General features: G+C 53.3%; 3 protein-coding genes across 3 annotated transcripts in view; 2 read left to right on the plus strand and 1 right to left on the minus strand.

Moving 5' to 3' along the window:
- Nucleotides 1–3,037: 3,037 nt before the first annotated feature.
- RPL32 (ribosomal protein L32) lies at nt 3,038–4,862 on the plus strand. The gene is made up of 4 exons (XM_041425454.1): nt 3,038–3,274; nt 3,790–3,890; nt 4,011–4,192; nt 4,690–4,862. The coding sequence occupies exons 2-4, from the start codon at nt 3,795–3,797 to the stop codon at nt 4,817–4,819; spliced, it is 408 nt and encodes a 135-aa protein (XP_041281388.1). The 5' UTR covers nt 3,038–3,274; nt 3,790–3,794; the 3' UTR covers nt 4,820–4,862.
- Nucleotides 4,863–4,986: 124 nt separating this feature from the next.
- On the minus strand, nt 4,987–18,767 carry LOC121347109 (cullin-associated NEDD8-dissociated protein 1-like). Its single transcript, XM_041425452.1, has 16 exons — nt 18,440–18,767; nt 16,262–16,405; nt 14,900–15,054; nt 14,361–14,484; nt 13,465–13,721; nt 12,766–12,871; nt 11,581–11,726; nt 11,126–11,418; nt 10,586–10,727; nt 8,491–9,996; nt 8,034–8,129; nt 7,169–7,338; nt 6,892–7,056; nt 6,511–6,618; nt 6,098–6,326; nt 4,987–5,072 (listed from the first exon to the last, which is right to left on the minus strand). Exons 1-15 carry the CDS (start codon nt 18,505–18,507, stop codon nt 6,099–6,101), a joined length of 3,708 nt encoding a protein of 1,235 aa, XP_041281386.1. The 5' UTR covers nt 18,508–18,767; the 3' UTR covers nt 4,987–5,072; nt 6,098.
- SEC13 (SEC13 homolog, nuclear pore and COPII coat complex component) overlaps nt 15,257–18,832 on the plus strand; it is a 9,753-nt gene continuing 6,177 nt past the window's right edge. Inside the window, exon 1 of the mRNA XM_041425453.1 lies at nt 15,257–15,298. Within this exon, the coding sequence (XP_041281387.1) occupies nt 15,266–15,298 (33 nt within the window). The 5' untranslated portion in view covers nt 15,257–15,265. The remainder of the gene's footprint in view (nt 15,299–18,832) is intronic.

Consider the following 18,832-nt stretch of genomic DNA (forward strand, 5'->3'; position numbering starts at 1 on the left):
GCTACAACAAGAACAGAATAGACTAGAATAACAAAAATCCTGTGACTGCTCACAGCCTTGGCACAGGTGGCTGTGATTGGTCATCAATGGAAAACAATCCACATGGACCAATCATGGATGCACCTGTTGCATTCCACAGCAGCAGATAGGAATTGTTTACATTTCTCTCCTGAGGCTCCTCAGCTTCTCAGGAGAGGAAAAATCCCAGCAAAGGATTTTCATAATATCATGGCTACAGACTTACTCAAAACTGAAACTTACTGTGCCAAGCTCTTAAGCTGTGCAGTGTCAGGCAATAATCTGAGGAGATTTAGGTACACTTGTGTTCTGTACATGAGTTCCTTCTGTTTCCATCACTGCGTAAAGTGGAAATGGTGTGTGAAACGTGACAGCAAAATAATTGCTGCTTTTTCTTAATGCTGAAGTTTATTTCTTTACAGAAGAGTCTGTCCCACGAACACAAGTGGAGAGAAGGAAAACAAGTCCGTATTTTTCCAGTAAATACAGCAAAGAAGGTATTGTACTTAGGGAAATACATTTTTTTGTGGGGAGGGGATAGGACGGCTCAGGATCGATGGTGATGTGGAAAGTTCCTTGCAGCTTGACACTGGCTGCAGCTGTGCCATGTGGGACAGTGCCCTGCAGCCCTGTAAAGGCTGTGTGGGACCTGCTGTGGCTGCATCTGTGCACAGTGCCTCCACAGTGATGCTTCAGAGGTCTTCATTTTTTTTTTTTTTATTAAATAGGTAAAGCCATCCTTTCCTGTCTAATAAATGTTCCTGTGTTGCTCTGTGCAGCCCCCAACCCACCCAGAAGGAAGGCCCTCAGAAAATGGACTCCTCCCCGTTCTCCTTTCAATCTTATCCAGGAAACACTCTTCCATGATCCGTGGAAGCTTCTCATTGCCACCATATTTCTCAACAAAACTTCAGGTAAGCAGAGTAGCAGGAGTAGGCGTGTAAATGGTGGGAGGTGTTAGAGGGCTGAAACAGCTGCCAGTTTTAATGGTATGCATGAAAGAATTGATTTTAACTTGTGTCACTGTGAAATAATAACCTTGCCTTGGAAAAGCTCACTTGAGAAAGCATATGGATAGTGCAGAAGGAGAACTCCATCCCAGCCTCCTGCTCACGGGATTCTTTCACCAGGGAAAATGGCCATTCCAGTGCTCTGGGAGTTCCTGAAGAAGTATCCTTCTCCTGAGGTAGCCAGGGCTGCAGACTGGAAAGAAATGTCAGAGCTGCTCAAACCTCTTGGCCTCTATGAACTCAGAGCCAAAACCATCATCAGGTTCTCGGGTGGGTTTTCCTGGTGTCTGGAACAATCTCGGTTATGCTGGCAAAAGGCAAACAGCTTTGATGCAAGCGCTGCTCTGTGGCTTCTCCTCTGCTGGGTGGGTTGGTGGCTGTTTGTGCAGCGCTTGGGATCCACTGGTGTCACACAGGCAAAGCTGCTGATCCCAGTCTGAGCTGGGGAGGGAACGCCAGCCACGGAGACCAGAAGCTTGTTGGAGTAGAAGAGACCCAAGCACCCGCAGCACTGCTGCTGTGTTTGAGCACTGTTGGAGGGTGGCTCGCTCTGCTGGCCTGCAGCAGGCCCTTCCAGCTGGGATTTTTATGGTTCTGTACTCAGAACCTGCTGAGGAGACTTTAGTTCAGACGAGAGAGATGATGATTAAAACTCCCACAGTGTTTTGTTGAAAAGGAGTTCAAGATTAACCCGTGGGGATTCATGGTCTGCATGCACCGGGAAACACCTAAAACTTGTGGCTTTCATTTGAAATGTGCCGGAGTGAAGTCATGTAACAGTGGCACAGGGTCCTGCCCAGGTGCTCCTTGTGGCAGGCAGTGAGGAGATCTGCGTGTGCAGTGAGGAGATCTGCGTGTGCAGTGAGGAGATCTGCGTGTGCAGTGAGGAGATCTGCGTGTGCAGTGAGGAGATCTGGGTGTGCAGTGAGATCTGGGTGTGCAGTGAGATCTGGGTGTGCAGTGAGGAGATCTGTGTGTGCAGGCAGTGAGGAGATCTGTGTGTGCAGGCAGTGAGGAGATCTGTGTGTGCAGGCAGTGAGATCTGTGTGTGCAGTGAGGAGATCTGCGTGTGCAGGCAGTGAGGGTGGGTCTGTGAGGCAGCTCTGTGTGGGCAGGGGCTGAGGGCGGCTCTGTGTGGGCAGGGGCTGAGGGCGGCTCTGTGTGGGCAGGGGCTCAGGGCGGCTCTGTGTGGGCAGGGGCTGAGGGCGGCTCTGCGGGCAGGGGCTGAGGGCAGCTCTGTGGGCAGGGGCTCAGCGCTGTGCCCTGCCCCGCAGGTGAGTACCTGAGCAAGGCGTGGCGCTACCCCATCGAGCTGCACGGCATCGGCAAGTACGGCAACGACTCCTACAGGATCTTCTGCGTCAACGAATGGAAGGAGGTGGGGGGTGCCCTTCGGCTCCTTCAGCATCTCACTTTGGCCCCCTGGCACTGCAAAGCCAGCACTCATGATGTTGGAGCGATGGGTATTTTAAGGTGTTTTAGTAAATATGTGATGTTTTCCCTGTGTCTCAGGTGCAGCCGCAGGACCACAAGTTGAACGTGTACCACACGTGGCTGTGGGAGAACCGGGAGAGGCTGAGCATCGACTGAGCTGAGCTGGGCTGACCTGGCCCCAGCACCCCTTGGTCCCCTCACAGTTCTGGGTGTAAATATTTGTGTGGCGTCGTGGCTGGAGTCGTTGCTATTTTTTAATAAACGCGTCCCTGTTTTGTAGTGCCTGTCTCTCCTTGCAGTGCAGCTCTGTGCCCACAGCCGGCCCGTGCCAGCAGAGCGGGGCTGGAGCGCTCGGGCTCTGGCCTCGGTGCTGCTGCACGCGGGCTGAGGGGAGCTCCGGAGCTCCCGGAGCGGGGCCGCTCTCGGTGCCCGGGCCGTGCCGCCCGCCCGGGGCCCGCCGCGCCGCCAGGGGCCGCGCTCCCGCCCGCCCGCACTGGCGGAAGTGGCTGGCGGGCACGGCCTGCGGCGTGACGCAGACAGGTCCTGTCAGCCCCGTAGCAGGCGCGCTGTCCGTGGCGGTGGGCGGGAAGCACCGATCCGGGCGCTCCCGCCGGACTGACCCTCCCTGCCCGGTGCCACCTCGCCGCGGCGGCGGCCTGGCCTCCGCGCCGCCCCGCCGGCGCCCGGTGCTGTGTGTGCGCGGCGGCAGCGCCACACGCCCCTGCCAGGACCGCCCGCGTGTCCCATAAGCCCCTGCGCGCCGAGCCCCTCCCTCTCTCGCCCGGCCCGCGGTGGACGCGCCATCGGCACCGGTGAGTCCCGGCCGCGCCATCCGGGGCCATCCGGGCCTCGGCGCTTCTGGCACGGAGCGCCTTCCTCCCTTTCCCTCCCCGTCCGCCGCATCTTTTCCCCGGGGCGCGGACAGCGGCCCCCGCGGGCCGGCGCCGGTCCTGTGCCGGCCGGGCCTCGCCCGTGCCCCTCCCGGGCGGCGGGCCCGCCGCGGCCGCGCTCGGGCACGAGCCGGGCCGGGGCCTGTGGGGCGTGGGCGGGCGGAGCGGGGGTCTCGGTCGCTGTTGATCTCCGCGGCGTGCGGCGCCGGGCGGGAGCGTGGCGGGGATGGCAGCGCGGCACCTCCCAGGATCGCATCTGGAGGGCTCGCAGTGCTCTGCCAGCTTCGGAGGCGGGAGGAAGAGCCCCAGCAGATGAAGACCCATTCCCCCACCGGCCTGCCGTGGCCCCTGGGGGAAGGCAGTCTGCGACACGCGTGGCCCGGGGAGCCGCGCCGCACCTCGGGCGCGCCCCTCGCTCACCCCGCTCTGTCCCGCAGCCACCATGCCTGCCCTCAGGCCGCTCGTGAAGCCCAAGATCGTCAAGAAGAGGACCAAGAAGTTCATCCGGCACCAGTCTGACCGCTATGTCAAGATCAAGGTGAGGGGCTGCTGCAGCTTCCCGAGGACGGGAGCCTTTGGTGCAGGCAAGGCCAGCAGGGTGGGCAGGGTGCGGGCTCAGGGTGGTCTCCTTTGGTGACTGCTCTCTGTGTGTGTGCAGCGCAACTGGCGCAAGCCCAGAGGCATCGACAACAGAGTGCGCCGGCGCTTCAAGGGACAGATCCTGATGCCCAACATCGGCTATGGCAGCAATAAGAAGACAAAACACATGCTGCCCACGGGCTTCAGAAAGTTCCTGGTCCACAATGTGAAAGAGCTGGAAGTGCTGATGATGAGCAACAAGTGAGTGTGTGGGGCCTGTACTCCCACCTGGGAGAGTGGCATGGTGGGGGAAGTGAGGAAAATCATTGCTTTTGAGAGCACAGATGCCATCACAGTTCCCCCAGTGCCACTGGAGGGTGGGGGCACAGAGAGGCCTTGGGGCTGGCAATCTCATCCCCTTGGCAAAAATACACAACGGTGGCAAGCAAGGCTGTGCCACATCACTGGTAGCCACAGTCAGACCTGGGCACGAGTGTGCTCCAGTGCTTGTTTTTGCTACAAAGTACTAAGAACAATGATTAATGACTGAGTTGTTCACAGGAAAAGCTGAACTGTTCTGGAGGGCAGCTCCTGCTTCAGTCGTGGTTCAGCGCCTGTGCAGTGATGCCCCTGAGCTCAGCTGTGTCAGTACTGCTGGCAGCACAGCTCCAACCCGTCCCCAGGGCGCTGTGGCTCCAGAGGGCTTTGCCTCACTCTGGTGCTGCTGCAGCAAGGCCAGCGCTGTGTGTCCCCAACAGGTCGTACTGTGCAGAGATTGCCCACAACGTGTCCTCCAAGAACAGGAAGGTGATCGTGGAGAGAGCCGCGCAGCTCGCCATCAAGATCACCAACCCCAACGCCAGACTGCGCAGCGAGGAGAACGAGTAGCAGCCTCTGCAGCACAGGTGTATTTAATAAAGCCTCAGTCCAACTCGGGTGCTGTTTTGCATGGGCAGAGGAGGGGCAGCAGCCTGTGCTTGGCTCCGGGGCTCTGCTGTCAGGGGCACTCCAGGAGCAGTGCCGTGGTGATGGTCAGTGAACTCGGGGTACGCAGCTTCACAAGTGAATTTTATTTTCTGTACCACCCAGACAACAGATGTCCTTTCACACAGCACTATAAATACTATTCACATCAACCACTCTGTCAAAAGAGAAAAGAAAACACAGAGCAGTTCATGGCTAGAGCAATGTGTCATGATGGCCTCATTCTCTAGTTGGCTGTTAGAACCTTCGTCTCTTAAGGCATTTTCTCTTGCACAAAGCAGGATTTGAGCACAGCAGCCACTATGGGCTTGCACCCCTGGCTCCTGCCTGCCACGTCTGAGCCCCATGGCTCTGACACTGACCCCTGGCCTGCTGCTCACGTGTGACCAGGACCAGGAGACCCTTGTGGCTGGCGACACCAACACCAAGGTGCTCCAAGGGGAGAAAGAGGCCAGTGTTAGTGCACAGCAAAGCTTTAAGCAGGGTTTGTCACTGAAACAGTCACTAATCATCCCTCAGGGAAGACAGCTGAGGTATTTTGCAATCAAAACCATAAATACGAAAGCCAAGCAACAAAGCTTCATATTGCCCAAATGCCAAACTGAAGCCCCAGGAGGAGGGTGGGGGTGTCAGGTAACCCCCCTGCCCTGTGCAGCCTCAGCAGCTTGGCAGGTGCAAGTCTCCTTTCCCAAAAGGCCTGTGGGATGAACTCATTAATAAAACATGGCTTCCAGTTTTTAGCCATGTTTTTTTGTTAAAAACCATAAATACATTCTTGGGCAATTTAAGGTAAAAAGTGCATGTGCAGTGATTAAAAAACTTTTGTACTGCAGTAAGGAGGGTTTGAGGAAGTAATTTCCATTGCTCGTGGAATTGCTTTGTGCACCCCTTAAAACTTCCTGAAAAAATGGGAATACTCATCTTCCAGCCCCTCCCCTGCATGAGGCTGTACTCCCTGATCTCAGGTCTCCAATTCTCTGAGGTCTCAACAGAAAGGCAGCTGGATCAAGCCAGTCACGTCCAGCTGTCACATCTAACACACCATCCCCAGTGTCTCCTGTGGCCGCCCAGGGATTTGCACTTGGCTGAGGCAGAAGAGCAGCCCAGTGGCATTTGTTCTTCCCCACCCAGCTGGTGTCTGGCTGAGGCGTCCCGAGGCAGGAGGGTGGTGGGGAAAAACACCTTAGCTCATGTCCATTGACTCCGAGCTGGGGAGGGAAGCGGAATCTTTCTGAATGCTCTCAAAAAGCGATGCCATTTCAGGACTGGATCTGATCTGGGATGAAAACTCGGCCATTGCTGGGCTTTTCTCCACCTCAGGGATGGTCAGGAGAGCAGCCACTGCCCGCATGGCCGAGCGCTTCAGCTCATCCTGCTTCTCAAACTCCTGCTTCACCGAACCAGCTTTCACCTGCAAATCCAAAGCCCCGTTTTCAGCTGGCATTTAGAACAGCCCCTACGGGCACAGCGGCCAAGGCCAGCAGAGGATTCTCCAGCTGGGGAAGTGCGTGGCCCAGCAGCACTGAGGGACAAGGCCAGGAGCAGAGGCAGCTTCGGGCAGGAGCCACCCCAGCCCTGCAGGATCCTGCTCTTACCTTCGTGGAGCAGGTTGCCCGGAGGGGCTCGATCAGCCGCTCGAGCCGCTGCAGCACGGCGTTGGGGCAGAGCACCGAGAGCCGCGCCAGCATGATGAACGTCAGCATCTGGCCAGGGGAGGGAAACGGGTTGGTGCTCGGGGCACCCAGCTCTGCTGGCAGGCTGTACCTGCACCAGGTTCCTCTGCCCTCGTGCTAGGGGCTCTGCTAAGAGCTGGAAGCGCACCCCTGGCAGCCAGGGGCTGGAGCTGCAGCTGGCCCAGGTGTCTGCAAAGGGCTGACGGCCCTGGGGACACTGCACCACGGGGCTCTGGGGACACACAGCCCGACTGCAGCCCAGGCCCACGCAGAAAGTGACATCAGTCAGGGCACAGCACCTACCCGAATGTCATAGTGATCTTTCAGCCCATCCTCCACGTGGTTCAGGTAGTCATAGATGTCCAGCCGGTCCAGGCAGCTTTCCAGCAGGGTGTACATGCACTCAAAAGCAGCTTTCCTCACATCCAGGCCATCGTCCACTGTGTGCTTGAATGGCCCCATCTCCACCTGAACCAAGACACACAGTCCAGCTGTCAGCAAAGAGCAGACAGAGCGGCAGCTCAGCTGTGAGGCCAAGTTTTATCCATCCCGCCGTGTGGCCCCTGCTGAGCCCAGTTACCTCCCGGATGAGCTCCCTTCGCACTTTGGTTTCATTGTACAGGCTGGGGAGGACTGTGCTCAGTAAATCCCGGATTAAAGAAGGCTTGTTGTGAGCAGCAGAATTAAACAGGGCTAAGGCCACACGGCGAACGTTCAAGTCTGGATCTTGCAGGGTTTTTAAGAAGTCACCTGTGGGATAAGAACACGTCAGTCAGTCCTGCAGCCAGCACGCTGCAACATTTTTGCAGTGTTTTAAAGTGTATTGGGATGTATTTCAAGGAGGCTGGTTATGAGAGCATTTTTGGTAAAATAACTAGTGGCATCGTCTGTCAGAGCCATTTGAGATGCTTTCTCTCCCTCTATTTGGGACACAGTAAAGAAACATGATTATCCTGCATTTGGGCATAAAAACAAATTATGTGACTAGCTACCTCACCCTAAAGTCAAATCAGAAGCTTTGTTATTCAAGGAAGTTGTGGGGGATTTTTCTTGCTTAGATCCCATCTGATCAAACTTCTCTGAAACAGAAGGGCCAGTTTTATACAGCAGATCCTTTTGTGGGCTCCCTGGCTGTCAAAAACTCCTCATGTAGGTTATACTTCTGAAGATCCCTTTTGTGGGGTGCTGGAATTCTGAGTTCACATGCAGAAAGAACTTAAGCACTCTAAAAAACAATGGAACATGCCCAAGAGCAACACATCAGTTGCTCTTGCAGTTAGCAAGGACTCACAGTACAGTGCTGCTGTTTAATCCCAAAAGCTGAGAAACACTGATAAAAACTAACTGACTCCATGTGGTTCACGCAGGAATGGGAAATCCCTGAGCTGCTAACAACACCCAGCCTCTCATGCCCCCAGCTCACACCCCTGTCCAAACCAGCCTACCTATGCAGCCTTTCAGGAGAGCATCGATGGGCTGCGGCTGGTCTGTAATCGTGAACTTGATGGCAGTAACCACGGTGCTCCGGGCATGTGGGGAGCCTGCAGTGAAGAGGGCAAGAAAAAAGTGAAAAATCAAGAGAGAACATCACTGCTGTAACTCTGTAGTGCATGTTCTGCCCTTGGTCCTGTTACACGTGTGTTATAAGGGACTAGAGGATTCTTACCAACTCTGTGTTTGAATCTGCTCCCGCAAAATCTCCTTGTGTAGTCCCTGTTCCCAACTCCCTCCTACTCTTGTGTGGATCAGTGCTCCTCTGATCCCCCTTGCAGAGAGATCCATCTTATTACCTGCTCTCCTCTCAACTAGCTTTGCTCCCCGTTGTACCCACAAGCAGTTTACAAAACGAATTTCCATCAAAAGGCAGCACTTCCCTGCTCTGGTCATTGCCCTACCCATTACCTGCTGACAGCTGTTTCCTCAGCCGGGGCAGCAGCTCAGCAGGGTTCACCAAAGTCAGCTTCCCCAGGCATTCCGCCACCACGTTGCGTGTCCCTTCCTCTGTGCACTCACAGTGCTTGAAGAGCAGAGCCCAGATGTCCTCCACGTAGGGCGTGAGGCTGTCAGCCGGGGAGCAGCTGATCACTTCCTTCAGGGAGTGCAGCAGCAGGTACTGCCGCTTGGGCTGGCTGCCGATCTCCTGCAGCACGAAGGGCAGATACTCCTTCAGGTTCCCAGCGCTGACGTTCCCCAGCGCGTAGGCGGCGGCGGATTTCACCTCTTCGCTGGGGGAAGAGAACGCCTCCAGGATGACGCTTCTGAGCTCCCTCTGAGCGCTGAGGTTCGTGCTGCGGCCCACCTCTGCCAGGAACAGGAAAGCCAGCACTTGAACGGCAGGGCTGGACTTGGGACTTTTCACATCCTGGACAAACTGGTTCACTGTGGCAGGGGCTTCCTTTGGGCAGGCTGAGGACAGGGCTGCCACACACTTTGCGATGGAGTGATACGCCTGTTTGTGCAAGGTCAGCGAGGCCCCGGCCGAGCCCGAGGAGTAAACCGGTGCTGTCAGCTGCTTCATCAGCTCCGGGTAACCCACCGCAGCCGTCTTTGTCAGCACCAGCGCCTGGAAGAAGTCAATGATGGCCTTCAGGGCCCCTCCTTGAAGCAAAGGTGAGTGGACAAGCTGAAAGATTTCAGCAAGGACGGAGCCACTGATCTTGGAGACACAGGATGGATAAACCTTGGCCAAAGTCGTGAGGAACACGACGGTCACCTGGGACACGTGCATGTCATTCTCCGTAATTAAGATGGGGAGCTCTGTTAGCACAGGCTCAATCATGGCAGGCTTGAGGCTGTCACTGTAGTTCTTCACCAGAATGTCCAGAGCATTCAGAGTGCTCAGTTTCAAGGCACGTTGATTCTTTCTCAAGAAGGAAGCTAGAATGGGGAGACCTTCCCCTAGGATGGGTCTCAAATCTATTTTAAGTGGAGAACTAGCAATTAAGGTTAATGCTTTGACTGTTGTCAGTCTGGTGATTTCATTTTTGAGCCTCTCCAGAAATATCTTCAAGGTTGGCTGGAGGTCAGTGCTTAAATGGTCTCCCAAGCTGTAAATGATTTGTCCCATGCAGGAGATGGCACGTTCCTTCACCTCCTGGTCGATGTCAGCTGCCTTCAGCCGCTTCAGAGTGCCGGGGAAAAGGTCCTTCACATAGGGCTTGGCATCAAAGCTGTAAGCTTTGTCCAAAGGCCTGATAACTTTCACAAGCTGCTGAGTTACCAGCAGAGCTTCTGATGTGATCTTGTAAAAGGGGTCTCCGATACAGGTCACAACAGAAGGCAGCAGGGCTTTGACATGAGGGTGAAACACCTCAGGCTGGTGGTTGCAGAGAAGGACGTGGAGGAAGGACAGTGTGTCGATCCGCATGTTGGAGGAGCTGGATTTATCCGCCAAGGAGAAAACAATACCTGTGCAGAAGAAAATAGGATGATGTCATATTTTTCCCAAAGAAGGAGGTTCGTGAATCCAGCCAGGGACGATCACAGGAGACTTTTCTCATATTCACTATACAATCACATCAAAAGCAAAGGCAGGACCTGAGCCTTCCAGCAGTGAGGTGCTTCATAAGCCCACTGTCCAGAGAGCTCCGAGAAAAACGTGGTGGTGCAAATTAAAGAATCAGTCAATATAAAGAATTTCTTTAAATACCACTGCATTTTGCAAAAGGAAGTGGCATTTGTATTTCTGATCTCAGTGTGGTAACAGCACAATTCCAGCTGCTTTCTGAGGAGGCTGGAACAGGCCCTCCCAAAAGCATCTTGTCAGGGGACTGCGGAAATGAACTTGACATTTTTATCCTGGCTTTCAGTGCAGAGGCCAGAAGTAATCTGGGAGCTGTTCAGCACATCAGCACAGAGCAGAACTTCATGTGTTTGTCCTAATGCTGAGCAGAATAACTCACAGGAATAAAACTGGAAGACGCAGGCAAGAAGCACACGTGTTCAGAATGGATTTTGCCAGCCCTGCTGCTTCACCCCAGACCACAGACAAGCTTACCAGGGATAAGTGCAGGTATATGATCTGCCAGGCAGCCAGGCAGAACACTGGCCAGTTCTGTCAGAAGGCTGAAACAACCCTGTCTTGATTTTATGCTCTTTTCTTTGAGCTGCTTGTGCAAGGCCTTGATGATGTTGGGAACCTGCAGTTCAGACAAATGAAAAGGGGACACCTCAGTCATCCCAGCTGCTCTCAGAGGCTCACTCTGGTACATTTCTACCACAGTTTATTCAATGAGTCTCCTGAGCAACAGCTGTAGTAAGGCACCACCCATTCCCTTCACCCAGAAGCCACCCTGCCTGAGCCTGCACACATGCCAGGGCTGGTGGAGGAGCAGTGCTGGCTGTACTCCCACACTCCTGTGCTGTGCCAGCACTCTTCCCCCGGGAATAGCAGGGGACAGACAGTAAACAGCCAGCCCTCTCTGGATCTGGGGCGCTCTAGATGCCTGTCCCAGGGCTCTTTCAGCTAGCCACATTCCCAAGGTACCTTACTTCTCATTGCTTTGTGATTTAACCCAGCCACCACCTGCTCACACACCTGGTTCTGAAGCATTGTCAGGGGAACATCATCCTTGCCAGAGGCATCCGAAGAGTGCAGCCAGCTCTGGGTAGGCAGTGTTTGCTTCAGCAAGGAGATGTAAGCATTGAAGATGTCAGCTTTGACATTCTCCTCCCTCTCTTTGAACCTGCTTATCAAGGCTGGGGAGAGAGTTCTGTAGAAGTCCTGCAGGAGGTCGTGCCTGCTGCTGACAATGGCCTCCAGGCACTTGGCCGCAGCCCTGCGGACCTTCCAGCTGATGTCGTCATCGTCGCTGTACTCGTCGTCGCTTTCTAGAAACAACACAAGGGGAAACAAGGTGCAGCATCATGAGAAAACTGCAGCTAAAGGATCACTTGATCCTCAGAGCTGCCCTCTCCACGAGGAGAAAGCAGGAAGGGGAGAAATGTTAACCCCGTGTTCTGCTGAGCACAGCCATCCTCACAAGCAGGCACCTTGCTCTTCATCCTCCCCATTTTCAGTTTCCATCATCTCTTCCTCTTCCTCCTCATTATCGTAGTTGTAGTTTGGGTCAAAGGTAATGTACTTCAAACACAGTCCCATCACACTTGAGATGTGAGGGTCCATTTCCTTTGGGCACCTATCACAAATGAAAATTGTAAAAGTTAATAGGAGACTAAGCTGTTTTAAATGTCCAAATAATATTATTCATCTCAAAAGGATCACAAAGTGCTCACAGACCATTTGGATAATATGACTTAAACCAAAGATGTTCCTTCCTGCTGTGCATGAAGCAAGCATTCCCCTTGCAGGGGAGGATGCAGTAATTTTTATAAGGACAAATAAATAATCAATTGCCTTCACCCTGTTGGGAGGACTGAGTTAAAACCAGAAGATTTGGCAAGGAGGGAATAGTGACCTTGCAACTGGGAATGCTAAAGATGTCAGTGTGGGAAAATCCCATTTATTATACCTAATGTTGTTCATCCTCTGCCTGCTTTCAGAAGTACAATTCCTCTGGAGAGATAATACACTCTCACAGACATGCAGGAAGCCTGTTGTTAGAGTGAGGCAGGCAGCAAGCCCCCTTGCCCTTCTCTCAGCTGGGATAACTAAGCCAAACAGAGCCTGTGTCCCCATGTGTCTCTGTCACCCAGTGTTATTAGCAAGATAAGGAAATAAACCTACTGTAAGCATTTCAGCTGTGGTGTGATGGTGGCCCTGGGTTACCTGTGTGTGTCAATGCACACATACACCCTGGCTGAATCCTCCCTTCCTGGGAGAACACCTCAGCAGCTCTGCAGGGCTCCTTTTCCAAGCAGTAAATGTTTGACCAAACAACAGGAGAGCTGCAGCCTCTTCTGCCCAACCCCTTGCTGCCTCCAGCTCCCTCCAGGCACCAGGAGCGAGGCAGCTCCCTCTGGCTAAGGAAAGTCCAAGGACAAGGAAACCTCCCACTCCTGCCAAACCAATACAGGACAGCCTCACGTGCTGAGGTATAACAGCTCATTATTCCAGTCCAACTCTGCATGTGCAGAAGAGATTTCATATGTGAACTGCCTTCCCAACAGGAATACTTGCAGAAGGCCCTCCTTCGAGGATGCTGAACATATGGATATTTACACCAGGAGGGCACGGATGCCCTGGATGGTGTAGAGGCATTCCCCAAGGGCACACACCTTCTCACAAAGGACTCAAAGGCCTGGAAACAGTACTCTCGGAGCTCATCATCATCCACGTTACAGTACTGAACAATCAGAGGAATTATCTTCTCCAGGTGTTCTCCTGGGAAAGACAAAGCAAACAGCAGTGAAAATGCATTCCAGCCTTCACTCACCTGGGCAGCTGAGAACTCAGCCCCCTGCCACTTCCTTCCTGTGCCTGGTGGAGCATTCCTGCCCCAGACCTCACGGGCAAGAAGCCAGCAGCCCACCAAAGCCAGCAGCCAATCCCCTCCCTGTCTGCAGCCTCTTGCTGGCATTTCAGTCACAGGAAGAGCTGTGATTAGAGATCTCTTAGAACCTAATCTCAACTCTGGCAGGTCTTTTAGACAAGTCATACAATATGTTGCCATCCCCTCTGTCATTTAAAAGGGGGTGAATCCACTGACCTGGTTCACAGAGGTGTTAATTCAAACCAGGCAAGAGCTGCAAGACCTTGAGGGGAAGACCTTAGTCACTAGGAAGGGCAGCCAGAGAGATACTCTGGTGTCTCCTTTCCAAGTGCAGATCAGAGAGCCAGACCCCAGCCACAGAGGGGATCACAAGCACAAGCCACCAATACATTGAGAACAACGAGCACTCTTCTTTTACCACTGAGAGGAGCTGCTCTGAAATGCATGTACATTGCCCAGCATCACTTCAAGCTGCTCATCCTACCTATGCGGTGCCCAGCCTGCCTGCTGATGCCAGCCACACACTGAATGTACGTCCTGGTGGTAGATGTGGACTCGTTCCTCTTCAGCTCTGCCAGCAGATGCTCTGTAAGCTCTGAGAAGATGTTTCCACTGCAGGTCAAGACCAGGTGCCCCAAGGCAATGATGGCCCTTTTACGTACTGCCAGCCTGGGGCTCGTCAGCTGGGGCAGCAGGCAGGTCAGGATGGAGGAATGGAATGAGTAGAGTGTTCCTCCCAACCTGCAATGAACAGAACGAGGCACAAGGTGAAAGTCAAAGGCTCAGAAAAAAGCCCTCTTGGCAGCAACAAATCTGAAAATCCCTCAGCTATGGAGATTTCATGCATGTTGTGGGGAGGGGGAGGAGAAGGATGGGTTTGTCATTTTGGTCTGAACACTGACTTGGTCTGTAAAACACAGGCAGAGGTAATTTGTCTCCATCATGGAGGAGTTTTTGACTGTGTCCTTCTTGATGACCCAAGGGTGTGCTAATAATTTCCTGCATGCAGATGACATACGACACTGTCACTCTGACTTATGCAACAAGAGGCAGTCAGGAAAAAAAAAAGCATGTGTGATGGGCTCATAGGGCTAAAATAAACCTCCCTGCTTTGCCCTCACCCTTCCACATTCGTGTGAGCTAAGCTTCTGTGGGATCCATCACCAGGGGCACTGCCATTCCCAAGCACAGAAAAGCTTGGCATGTTATCTCTCATCCCTGCTGGGGACCTGCTCTACTCTGATATTCCCTAGGAGCAGCCAACCAAATCCTGTGGTTTTAAGTCTCAGTAATAGGATTAGGGAAAGAAAAGAAATCAAAAGCAGACACATCCTTGCAGCCCCTTATATGCACAGCTGCCAGAAGAAAATCCTCTGGTACCTGCTCAGCATATCTGACAGGATGTCAAGAGCTTCCAACTGCACGGACACATCCTCCTGCTTGCCAATGGCTCCTGTGAGCTGGGCTGTGATCTTTTTGCACACATTTGCTGTCATGGTGGAACCTGCAAGAGAGATATTTTTCCCTGCTGTCAGTTAACACGGAGTCCTTTTGCTGCTAGGAACCATTCAATCCCTTGTACACTGAAAAAAGAAATCGTCACTGGGAGATCTAATCAGGACAGATTCATGAGATGGCTGCAGAGGAAAATCCTGTTGCTGGGAGCCTCAGGTATCCCCTGAAAAGCTGATGCATTTTTGGGATACATAGTTCCAAATACAGCTCAAGTTTTCATTTAATTCTGTCCTTCATCCCATTGGTACCTCAGCTCTGCTGTCCCTCCCCTGATTTCACAGGCTGTCCTCTGGCAGGTGAGTGAAGAATCGGTAACTTTTAGGCTCTGGACTCTGCATTTTCCCCCGTTTGCCAAAGGCTGGGACTCCCCATCCCTCAGTGACCAACGGGGACAGACAGTGTACCTGTGGCAGCTGGTGGCAGCTCAGAAATAACTGTTTTGAGGCCGATGCTGGAGATGTCTCTCAGCTGCTCCTTGTCCGACAGCATGTTGGTACAGAGCGTGTCCACGATGGTCTCCACCTGGTACTCCTTCACCTTGCCAACCAGCGGGCCCAGGCTGCGGGAGGAGAAGCCAGACAGGATGAAGGGCCTAATCCAACTGCACAGACCTTCACACCATCACACTGCTCCTTCTCAAAGATCCTGCCCACCTAGCTGGGAATGACTGACATTCCGCTCTAAGCACCTCCTTAGGCACGGAAGGAAATGTTCCTGCTTCCATTTTGAGGCCTCCTCATTATCACACTCTGGATGGATGAGAGATTGCAATGAGTATGGACTTATTGCAGATACAACCAGAGGTAACCAGGCAAAGAAGTTGAGAAGTTGGTCCTCTGCTCAGTGCCCAAATGTTTTGCTTTAAAACCCAGAATAAACCAACCCAAAGCAGGCAGAGAGAGGAGCAGGGCCAAAAGAAGTCAGGACAGTGGGAATCAAAAAGAAAGGGCCAAAGATAAGAGGGAAAGAACAGGGATAGAAGCAGCACATGGTTGAAAAGAAGGGAATATGAACACAGCAAGAAAAAATAGAGGAACCCAAAGTTGTCTTTAAGTGGCCCACCTTTCTGGAGCCCTGGGGTGAACTGAGCCATTCACTGGCATTTCTAGACTGAACGTGCCCACTTAGCCATGCTGGGGAAACAGATGGGAAAGAGCATGTCAGCAGCAGGATTCCCTTATCAGAGGATTCACTAACAGAGGAACCTGCTACTTTTGTTCACTTGGATTAAAAAAATACGAGAATGGTCAAAGGCAAAGCAACAGCACAGGCTGCACTCAGAGTCAATGCAGGGAAAAATCCAAGAGCATTATAAAGTTCAATGAAAACTCCCTTGAAGAGAAGGATTTGGACCTGAAATTAAAACCCATAAGGGCTGTACATGTTTAGTACCGTTGCTACCAAAGACAGATCCATGAAGAAATTCAGCACTGGATTTCAAAGCCTAAGAGAGATCAAGAGGTTGATGAGCAAAATTTTTAAGTGTGCTTCTCCCTGAAGAAATAAAATCCTAGGGCTCCGCCTTCCACGTGGTAAGGTTTATAACAGGAACACCGAAATACTTCCAAATTCATCTCTTGCTGCTACAAAGGTATCAGTGTGCTGATCCCTTGTGAGTGTTTTCACTGGGAGAAAGTGCAGTGCCTGCAGCAGAGGCAATGTCCCTTGAGGGAGGTGTCAAGGGCCAGGCTCTGTTCTCACTCTCTGCAGTCTGTGCTGGCTCTGTTAGTGCCAGGGAACACGGCTGTTACTGTCCAGGCTCTTACCATTTGACTGCAAGGTTCTGTACTTCCCCATTTTTGTCCTCCAGCAATTTCAAAAGCATTTTCACAACTTTTTTCTCACTGTCTTCATCTAGTTTTATTGAGTCTTTCTGCAGTTCCATCATCAGGTCATTGGTGGCCATAAACCTGAAAGGACACAGGGAGAAAGGGGATTGGCAGATGTGCAGACACAAATGCATCACTGGTGCTTGTATGAAAACACACTACCAAAGAGCAGCTTACAACGCTGTCCTAAGAAAAAGGAAAATTATTACTATCTTACAAGTAGATAACTACCTAACAGGGGTCAGGTAAACAAAAACTCTAAAAGTGGCACTCAGTGACTAAATGACTATGCCAGAAAAAAATCATGATGGCTTTTTTCACCAATTTTCCACCTGGCTTAGGAAAAGCAGTCTGGGGTCTAAGAATTCGCCTAGCTCTGTTCTTTCTGGCTAACTTAGCACTAATAGTATGAACCCAGATATGGACAAGCCCTATCACTGTCAAAAATGAAAAAAGAAAGTAATGACTCCATGCAAACTACACCTCAGAAGAGCACTAGGGTATATTTAGATTGCTGTGAGCAAAACAATCGAGTATTTATCACTCCAGATTAGAAAGAAAAACAAAGACCCAGGTGACAGTTTTCAAACGGGAACAGAATGGATATTGAGAAATTCTGGAAAGTATCTATTTTCCCAGGAGCAGGAAGTGCAAAAGGTGCTGGTATAGGAGTCTGAGGTTCTAGGAAGTCTCAGTGTGGCTATCGTGTGCTAGGTGCTTTCCAATGCCAGCCCTGCACAGAACGGATGTCTGACAGGAACCACGAAGTCCTTCTCTCCTGTTACAAAACGACAGCTCCTTTTTAAATTAGGCTCTGATGTCACTGATTGAGCACACAGGAGCTCTCATGTACAGGTCACCATTTGAGGCTGCCATCTGCCAGCCCATTCCTGAGCAGCAGTGAGGTGCCTCTGGAACGAGGGACCGCTGCGGTGTTCCGCAGCCAGCCCCAAATCCGGAGCGAGAAAGCAGCAGCGAGGTGCCCCGCGATGTTAACTGCAGTCTATTTCTGATTCTGCGAGAGCTCCTCAGCCGCACTCGCAGCTCGCTGTGTGGAACCAGCATGCCCAATTATGGCCAGCGGCTGAGCAGAGCGCTGGGCAGCAGCGCGCCCCGCTCGGCCCGCGGCTCGGGCTGGCCCCGGCTCGGGCTGGCCCCGGCTCGGGCTGGCCCCGCCGCCTCCTGCCCCTCGGCTCGGGCTGCCCCGCGGCTCGGGCCCCTCGTCTCGGGCAGCACGGACACCCGCTCCTGCACCGGCCGCGTCCGGCCATGGGCCGGGAGGAAGCGGCCCCGCAGCACCGCTGTGACATGAGAGCCTCGGGCACGTCTCCTCTGGAGTGCTAACTGTAAATTCTTTGAACAAACTGTTTGTACAACTGCTCCGCCACTGACTTCTTTATAAAGTACCTATTTTAGTATCTGAGAACATCAGCAGCTTCTACAAAAATCAACCCGCTTTTAGACTATTACTAACCCCTCTCTTAGACCTCAATATACCAAGTCTTGCCCAAAGATTACCTTCCAGGTTGATTCTGAGAGAACAATATGCTAAGGAGTGAAATCTTTCATACATGTCAGTTTTAATTGTTTTTGATAGAGTGCCTTACACACTGAGCCATCCGCCTAAGCCTAAAATGATATCAACTTTTCTGCTGACATAAACAAGAAATGAAAGCATCTCAGTCCTGTTAGGAAGGCGCATTTTCCCATCACACAGAAAAAGTTCTCCAAGCAGCCTGAGCAGAGCCAGTATGTGCAGCATCCTTCACCCAGCGACACGGGGGTCTGCTCACTCCTTTTAATGCACTGACTGTCTCACAAATTATCAACACAAACTAGAAGCATTTTGCTGCGATATTCTTTATTCACAAACAAATAACAGCTTGGAGCCCAGCTGCCCAGACTTATTCCCCCTTCCACCTTCAACAGGCACCAACCTAGGCGAGGGAGGGGAGCTCCTCTGGCTTCTCCACATGCCCCCGAGCTCGGTCACGGCGGGCCCGGCGCCCTGTGAACACGGCCGACGCCAGTCTCGGCTCCCCCGCTCAGCCGCCCCGGCGCGGCAGGCCCCCGGCCGCAGCCCCCTCCTCCCCGGCCCGCCCCGTGGTGCCACACCTGAAGTCCTTGTCGGTGGAGGTCATCTTCTCCAGCAGGCTGGAGATGTGGTAGGAGACGCTGGCCATGGCGGAGGGCTCTGCGGGGCGCGGGCTCGCCGCCCGCTCCGTTCCGCGCCGGGCGGCCCCAAGGCGGCGGGAGGAGCCGGGCCGGGGGGCTTTGGGCGCCGGTGAAGGGCTCTGTCCGGGCCCCGGCGGTGGCTCCGGGCGCTCGGCGGGCCCGGCTCGCGGTGCCCGGGGCAGGACAAGTCAGTCGCCGCTCCCGCCCCTCGCCCTCTCCCTGCCCAGCCGAGGCAGCGGCCGCCCCGGAACCCGGCACGAGCGGAACGTCGTCGCAGGCGGGCGGGGCGCGGCGGGGCCGGTTGTGCGCGGGACCGGCGTGCCACGTCGGAGC

This window comes from Onychostruthus taczanowskii, unplaced genomic scaffold, assembly GCF_017590055.1.
Source record: "Onychostruthus taczanowskii isolate IOZ18803 unplaced genomic scaffold, ASM1759005v1 scaffold9, whole genome shotgun sequence".
Taxonomy (NCBI): domain Eukaryota; kingdom Metazoa; phylum Chordata; class Aves; order Passeriformes; family Passeridae; genus Onychostruthus; species Onychostruthus taczanowskii.